Here is a 9,005-nt window from a genome sequence, read left to right on the forward strand (position 1 = left end):
CCTCGAATGTTCCAACACCACGCGTAACGGTGCGAAAAATTCAGAAGTTCCGTAGAGCAAACCCAGAAACATGTCAGTTGCGGACGAGAAGAACGAACTCGTTTCGAACGAAGCGAGACCCGCGACGCGATCGGAGCGTGCGTACGGACTCTCGCAGCCGCTACTCAAACAACCATCTTTCGTGTCTATCGGAGGCCCGATATTAGCTAGAACCGCGTCGGAAGGGAGCGTTCTGACACAGCCAGTCGTACGCTCGACCGCGTTCGATAGCATCGAAACCGACAGAGCCACGTTCGGAAGCACGATCGCCGGGCCAAACCAGACGAACTGGGGCTTTGGCGAAAATTTTATCTTAAGCAGCACGGTAAAGTCCGCGATTCTAAACATATCGCTGAAACTCGCGAAAGACTCGCGGCTAACCGAGATCAGCGAACAAGTCGACGAGATGAAAGAACTGATCAGAGGCATGGCTTCTCAGTTAAAAACCCTCGAGGCGGACAAAACACGCAAGATTACGAGCGAACCGCCGAAAATGAGAGCCGAGGCATGGAGCAGGTACCGATTGCAACGGGGCTACGGTAGTGGTGAGTTCATTGAGGTTAAAGACGACGCGAGATCCATGCATTCCGCAACTTTCAACACCCGCGATCGTTTCGGAGAACGATTCGATACCGCGCGAGACTAACCAATTCACAGTAGCGAAATAGACGAGGATCTCTACGATCCTGATCCGGATCGCGAGTATGTAACGGTCGCGCCTCCAGGCTCGGTTGTTTCGGGTTGATCCGGCCCTGTGGCTTGGATCGCGGTTTGCGAGCCGACCACAGGAAAGATTTTCAGGTGAAGGTGTGTGTGTGGTGTGTATATGTGTCAATAAGCGGAGACAAAATAAATATAACACAATAAGTCTTTATTTGCCCGTCACGACCGCGTGCCGTGACGCGACGTCCCAATGTTTGGGTGTTAGGTGATTGCGTGAATCGTTTCCGCGGACGCTACGAGCCCCGCGGGGTCACCGTGGTAGGTGAGCGATTTGCTTGGGGCTTATTTCTGTAATTATTTCGGACGGCGCTTGACACGCACCGAGGATGAGGGTCGAGCCACTGATTAGTGACCGCGCGGTGTGTGTTTCCGTTGTGATTTAAAGCGCTAGCTTGGGTGATTCGGCACGCGACTTGACGACGGGTCGGAAAAAAACGGTATAAGAACGTGTCGCGACACGTCGCGCTCGCTTTTGTCCTCGGCCGCAGCGTTGATCGCCCCGGGGGTCGAGGGGTGCGGGCGATGGGAGTATTCCTTGTGTGCTGGACCGACGCGTCAACTCACAGCTGATCAGCTCTTGCCTTCCTGGTGTCCTATTTGATGAAATTAAGAAAGAGATATCGTGAGATCGTTCCGGTGAACACACCGGAGCGACGGCAAACTCGCCGTCCGATCCCCTATATCGCAAAGACGGCACAAAAGAAGATCGTTCCGGTGAACACACCGGAGCGACGGCAAACTCGCCGTCCGATCTTTATATCGCAGAGACGGCACAAAATAAGATCGTTCCGGTGAACACACCGGAGCGACGGCACGGAATATCGCAAAGACGGCACAAAATAAGATCGTTCCGGTGAACACACCGGAGCGACGGCAAACTCGCCGTCCGATCCTTATATCGCGAAGACGGCACGAAATATCGCAAAGACGGCACAAAATAAGATCGTTCCGGTGAACACACCGGAGCGACGGCAAACTCGCCGTCCGATCCTTATATCGCGAAGACGGCACGAAATATCGCAAAGACGGCACAAAATAAGATCGTTCCGGTGAACACACCGGAGCGACGGCAAACTCGCCGTCCGATCCTTTATATCGCAAAGACGGCACAAAAGAAGATCGTTCCGGTGAACACACCGGAGCGACGGCAAACTCGCCGTCCGATTCCTTATATCGCAAAGACGGCACAAAATAAGATCGTTCCGGTGAACACACCGGGGCGACGGCAAACTCGCCGTCCGATCTTTATAGCCCAAAGAACAGGTATTATTAATCACCGTCGTAGACGGCCTGGTAACTAACTTACGAATTTCGGCAGAAGCTTCTCGGTTGATCCTCTCTCGGAAAGAACTAGCCGCGGAGACGGAACTCTGGAGACTCTCTCTCGTCAAAATCTGCCGGGGTTATATACCCGAGATTTTGGGGCTTCGGTTTTCCTCGCCCTTAATCGGAGTTAATTCCGCTTTTTAATCGGAATTAATCGTGATTATGCGGCGTCTGCCGAATAACTTCGGCGGTGCCGCTAGCTCGGTTCGGCGGCCGATCGTGCCCGAGCGTCGTTGCCTGGTAGTCGGGCATATTCGGCCGAGCGCGACGTTTAGGCGCGGTGTCAGCGCGGGTTGGGGGGTGTGCGCTCAGCTGACTGTCGCGTGCTGCTAGGCGGCAGTCAGCGTAACGGCACAAAGATTTTTGTGTCGTTACAAGTAAACGTCGGAAAGACGCAAACTAAGAATCCTACGATTCCGCGAAGAAGAAAGACCGCGATATTCGACTCGCGAGGCAGCTGCTATTATATATCGCTACATCAGCGGAGGAACGAAGAGTGCAGAAGGCAAAGTGAAGGGAGGAAGAAATCGCCGTTAAGCACCGCGAACGAACCCATTCGGAGATTTAAAATTCTCCGGTCGCAGCGACAAACAGCATCCTGTCAGATTCCTCGACGATTTTCTGGACATCGCGGATTATAAGGAGCTGAGAGAACGAGACCGACTTTATTTCTTCAAACACTGCGTACAAGGTCGGGCCAGAGAATGGTTCGACTTCCAAGAATTTCATGAATTCGGTGAAGTTTTAGTAAAATTGCGGGAGAAATATCAGGGAAGGGTCGATCAGAACGAACTTCGCGACGCGGTTAGGAACGGCATGAACAACAAGTCGGGTCGTACGATGAGCGAATACGTCGAGAAGTTCACCCGCGACGCGAGATACTCTCCCCCGATTCCCGAATGCGAGCTGGTGGAATACCTCAGCCAGCACTTCACCGCTGATCTATCTATGAGGACCTACTCATGTTACCTACTCATGAGTAGACACGATATCCGAACTGTCACCGTGTCTAACCGTGATTCAAAACCGCGAGCGAAATCGTGCGCATATCGCGGTCAAAGAACGCATGCTGCGCGAACTCGAGTCGGAGAAATCCTACTCGAGATCGAGGCAGTACGGCAAGACCGCGTACGATAGACGAGATTATCCGGAATATTCGCGTCGTTCAACGGACCGCACTCGCTGTCGCAAACCGACGACCGAGCGCCGAGACTCGGGAAGAGCTTACTATCCCGAGAGGTACGTGAACCTCGCGAGAGATGCGATCCGGTGATGGCTAAACGAGAACGATCGGTTACCCGGGAACCCTCGGCGAGCTGATCGCGCGATTATCGAGACAGGCGGGAGTCCGCGGAGGTGCGAACCTCAGTCTCTGTGCCTGAGACGACTGGAAACGGAGAACGACGATCAGTTCCCTGAGATGGGTCGACTACTCGAGATCGACGCGAGACATCGCGACCGCGCGAATCGCGGAATGAAGTATCGTCGCTAAGAATGGACGAGATGATCATAGAGTTACGAGATCTTGAGGACCGAGACCAGCGCCTCGAGGAGAAAACGAGAAATGTACCCGTGATCAGGATAGACGTGGTCGCGGAGGACAAGACCGAACTCGATAGAATCACGACTAGCGCCTTACTCGACACAGGAGCGGCGATATCCGCTGTGAATCCCAGTCTGATACGCGACTTCGAACAGCGAATATGCAATAAGACGGATACCGAGACCGAAAAGCTGTTTCCTCGTGTAGAGATTAATAAGACCCACGTGCACGGGGCCTTCAACCAGAAGGGCGTACATACGAGCGCGCTGATTCAGCTAACCGTCGAGCTGAGAGACTTGGAAGGCCGCGTAAACAAGTATACGCACGAGTTCTACGCGATCGAAACACTTTTCGTTCCAATGATCCTAGGAGCGGACTTTCTCAGCAAATACAGCATCGCCGTGACATGTCCGAAACCCACGTCGTTTATCGGTGCGAATCGCGCCGAAGAACTGCACGAAACACCCGAAACGAGTCTACCGTCAACGTCCGAAGCGAATCCCGAAAACGTCGAGGTACTCGAGACGCGAAAGTCGGTTACCGAGGACACATTCGCGAACATCAGCGACGACTTTCCGCGCAAACTCGAGAGTCTCTTGGACCAGTATGGTCAACTCTTGGACGAATCCCTCGGAAAGATCCGAGGCTACGAGCATGAGATCCGTATGACCACAGCGAGGCCGTTCAAGGGCAAGTCGTATCCGATTCCTCGCAAACATCTCGAGGAAGTACGACGACAGATCAGCGAGATGGGAACTCTTGGAGTCGTCAGTAGGGCCGCGACGCAGTATATAAACAGTATATAAACCTTGGTGGCGGTAACCAAGTCCAACGGGAAGATCCGTATCTGCCTCGACGCCCGTGCGATTAACGAGCGTATGGAGAATGATCACGCGCAGCCTCTGACTATCGACGAGATGTTAGCGGGCATCGGGCAAAAGCATCTGTTCAGTAAACTGGATATAACCCAGGCATATTGGCAGATACCGTTGGACGAAAACTCTAGACAGTACACGGGTTTCTCCTTCGAACACCAGACTTACGTCTTCGAACGGCTTCCGTTCGGAATAAAAACGACTGGCACGTCGTTCACTCGATCGAGGCGATCGAGGCCGCACTCAAGGAGAAGACCGATCTCAAGTCGTGCGTCACTGTGTATCTCGATGACGTATTGATAGCCAGCGAAAACGAGAGCGACCATTTGCAACAGCTGGAGGGCGTGTTCGACGCGCTGCAGACGGCCGGTTTTCGCTTAAACAGACAAAAATGTGAATTCGCGAAGGATCGAATAGTCTTTTTGGGACATGATATCTCGCGAGTCCACGTGACCATCACGGACGAGACCAAGCAGAACGTAATAAATTTTCCAAAGCCGCGAAACAAGAAGGAGGTACAGGCCTTCCTCGGACTGGTGAATTGGGACCGCCGGTTCATCCCGAATCTCGCACGATACACGATCCACATGGAAAGGTTGCTCAGAAAAGACGTGAAGTTCGAATAGTTCACGACGACGCATCAGGCGTTCTGAGATATTAAAGATAGCGTACGCGACGCGAGCCGACTTTATCTACTAGATCCGGCGTACAACTACGGAGTAGAGACAGACGCGTCAACCGTCGGAATAGGTGCGCGTCTCTTTCAGTTCGATGAATCGGGTCGCGAGTACACCGTCGCGTACGCGAGCCGCAGTTTGAAGGGCGCCGAGCGTTGCTACACCATAACAGAGCTCGAGGGACTAGCCCTCGTGTGGTGCTTGCGAAAATGGCGAGTAATCCTGATGGGACGTCGCGTAAAGGTAAAGACCGACCACCTTGCACTCAACTTCGTAAGCGCATGCGCCATGGCGAGTCAGCGAATGGTAAGATGGCTCGCCTTTTTACAAGAATTCGACCTCAACATCTGTCACGTTCCCGGCGCGACAAACACCACGGCGGACGCGCTTTCGCGCAAACCGATTCGCAAACGAAGAAGAACCGAGCGCAGCGAGCGCTGGAAGCGACAGCAAAGAACCAGCGACTCTGGTTCATCCGAGTCGGGCTGCGAAAGAGACACCAATTATGAGTGGGACCGCGAAGGCCGCAAAAAGTACGCGCCTCGTATGTCTCATGGCTGAGACTGACGAGGGCAGGAACACTCGTGATTGTATCGAGTTCATCCGCGACGCGCAAATCAACGATTCGCTTATATTAGAATGAGCGGCGGATGACCCGAACTAGTATCAGATGCGCAACGGATTTATCCGAACTGTGCGAGAAGATGGTAGCGACCGAGTCACAGTATCGAACGAGATCGCGTGGGAATTGATAAGTTAGATCCACCAGTACCTTACCCACTTCAGCACCGACAAACTTTTAGAGTTCGCGAGACGATATTTCGACATTGACGACGTCGACCGAATCACTCGAGACGTAGTGGCCTCGTGTCACCTTTGCATAGCAACAAAAGTGTACTCGAGACCTACTCGAAGAGCAGAGTATTATGATCTCCCGCAAAACGTCGGCGAGGTCGCGTCCATCGACTTGTACGGGCCTTTACCAAAATCCTACGACGGACACGCGTATGTCCTCGTAATGATAGACCAATTCTCGAAGTATACCAAAATGTACCCATTACGAGACCAAAAACTCAAGACCATCGAACGAGTACTCGAGGAAGGTTACTTCCTCGACGTTAACCGCGTACAATTTTATCCGACTGTGGTGGTCAGTTCCTTGCAGGTCACTGGAAGGAATTCGCCCGACGACAGGGGTTTAAGGTACGAAAAACATTCCCGTACAACCCACAGAGCAACCCCGTAAAGAGAGTCATGCGAGAGTTGGGTCGCGCGCTGCGTGCGTACGCGTGCGACGATCATCGTCGATGGGACGAGATCGTGCCGCGCATCGAGCAGATACTTAACGCGACCGAGCACTCGAGCACCGGAGTGCCACCCTCGATACTCGAGGACCGCGAGGTAGATCTTGTGATAGATCCACCCGAGATACCGACCTCGAGTCACACCATAGTTAGACCGTGACGGACTAAAACAAAAGGCCAGCGAGCGTCTCCGAATTATGGCGCGGAAACGCAGACGCCAGAGCGAGAAACATGATACAGCCGCGCAGTACCAAGCGGGAGACCTAGTGTGAGTCAAGGCGCATCGCCGCAGTGACCAACGACACGCGAAAATTCATAAATTGTTCCCGCTGTACGAGGGACCATTTCGCGTGCGCGGCGAGACATCCGAACGCGTACTTAATAGAGCGTCTAACTTCCGAGTTCATAGGTCAGTACAACATGCGACAACTGCGACCACATACGCGTACCGGTATGGAGACACGCGGAGACCGAACGAGAATTTTTCGGATCATGGGGAATCGCAATCCACACCATATAGCGAACCGAGATACAGTGCCGAGCTCGAATCACCATATGAGCCGGAACGCGAAGTTCCGAGGCCTGGGCCTAGTAGAAAACGAATCAGACCAAAGATTCGATTAGCTACTATAGCGCGTAAGCTGTCATCGAACTCCGACGACTTGAACGAATACTGGATTCAACCGAAAAGAACCCATAAACTCAATCACCAAATGATATTGCTGCCGGAGTTCGACGAAACCTGGGATGTCGTAAGACTACCCAAGCGGCCGGGCAAACACCGGAAAATTCGAACTGGCGGGAGTATCCCCTCGCGACCATCGCGGGGACCGCGGGAGATCCAATCGATCTCTAAAAACCCCTCTCGAGAACAACGAGTGTCTTAACGAGTGTCTCTCTCATCTAATTGCAGGTCCAGCATGAGTTTCAAGGAACTGGGACGAGAGTGCGAAGAGCTGCGAGGAGAATTGAGGAGACAGCGCCAGAAGGAACGTGAACTCGAAGAGGCCAAATGCGAGAAAATGCGGAAAGAAATCTCCCAGTTGCGACGTTCCATCACCGAATGTCGGAATAACATCAAACGACTGGAGGCCTCGTCATCCTCAGAGGAAGCCGAGAGTACCCTGAACATCGAGTCGCAACGTCAACAAACACCGACTCAAAGCCAAAGCGACCGTGAGACCACTCGGCGGACACACATCGAAGCAACCTCGAACTCGACAGGACCTGACAGAGCAATATTACCTGAGGCTCGATGGGAGTATCCAGATCCAGAGTATCCTAAACCAAAGAGCGTGACAAAATCAAGCATTCCGAAGCCAACGAGGACAACAAGAACATCGAAACCCAGTCCCAAAGACAGCAGCGACAAGGAGAACGGCGAGCCAGTAGCCGAGAAACCAGCAAGCAAGCTCCGCATGAAGCCACTGGTAAGGCTGAAACGTCTCGAGAAAATGCCACAAGATCGGAACAACAACCAAGCCGACGACAAGGAAAAGCGGAAAAGCCATCACCGTGACAAGGCAGCCATCCTGCGGGAGAAACTGGAAACGCTACGAAAAAGGAAAATAAGAGACGAACGAGCGGCTCGCCTTCGAAAAGAAAAGGAAGAGTACAAGAGAGAGTTGAAGCGACACGCGAATCAGCGATATCGCAAGAAAGTTGCCGAAAAACTAAAAGCCGCTACCAGAAGACTCTCTCGAACGATCGCCGACTCGCCTGAATCGAGTGCCCCCGAATCTCCGGACCGATGGCCCGGAAACACGGAGGCAGGTGGGAGTGTGCAACGGCCCACGGTTGCAGGCGAGAGGGAGCCGACGGCCGACCGACGCGCCAAGGACAGCTGAGAGCCGGAATCGAGGGTCGCCGAAACACACCGACGGCCTAGGATAGTGGAAGACCGACCGGCGCCAACCAGACCTCGAGAGGAAAGCCGAGGACCAACCGGACCGTGTGAGAAGAGGCTCAACAGCCCGATGGTCATCGATCTGACCGAGGAACTGAAGGAGGAGTATCCACCGACGACAGGCACCAGTGTCAAGGAGGAACCGAGGGAAATAGGATTCTGACGCCGGAAGAGAGCGGACATGCGCGTACCCGCTCCCGTGAGATAAGATTTTGTAACTGCGCGACGTGACCAAGAGCGAGGCGAAGCTGCGGCGGCTGTAAGGAAGACGAATAAAAGGCTTTCAGTTAAAAGTGCGGTGTGTTTACATTTCCTTCTGTGATCCCCGTCCATTTCCGGGACGGTAGCCCCGTGCGTGATCCAACAGGACGGGTGGCGACCGACTATCTAAAAGAGAACCTGCAATCTTCCGCGAGAAAGGACTTGCAGTCCGGTTACAACTTAACCTTGCAACAGCACACAGTTGCAAGCGAAGGGGAGCCGAGGCCAGCGGCCGAGCGTACCGAGATGCCTGGACAACCGAGGACTACTAGGGTCGAGGAAACGAGGCCTGTGCCAACCATCAGCAAGGACAGGAAGGGAGGACTGGGCGGGTGAGTAAACGCCAGGAGC

General features: G+C 53.5%; 1 protein-coding gene across 1 annotated transcript; it reads left to right on the plus strand.

Moving 5' to 3' along the window:
* Positions 1–532: 532 nt before the first annotated feature.
* Positions 533–8,686, plus strand: LOC112588821 (serine/arginine repetitive matrix protein 1-like). Its single transcript, XM_025299960.1, has 2 exons — positions 533–584; positions 7,401–8,686. Exon 2 carries the CDS (start codon positions 7,408–7,410, stop codon positions 8,332–8,334), a length of 927 nt encoding a protein of 308 aa, XP_025155745.1. The 5' UTR covers positions 533–584; positions 7,401–7,407; the 3' UTR covers positions 8,335–8,686.
* Positions 8,687–9,005: the final 319 nt, after the last annotated feature.

This window comes from Harpegnathos saltator, unplaced genomic scaffold, assembly GCF_003227715.2.
Source record: "Harpegnathos saltator strain DR-91 unplaced genomic scaffold, Hsal_v8.6 scaffold30, whole genome shotgun sequence".
Lineage (NCBI taxonomy): Eukaryota > Metazoa > Arthropoda > Insecta > Hymenoptera > Formicidae > Harpegnathos > Harpegnathos saltator.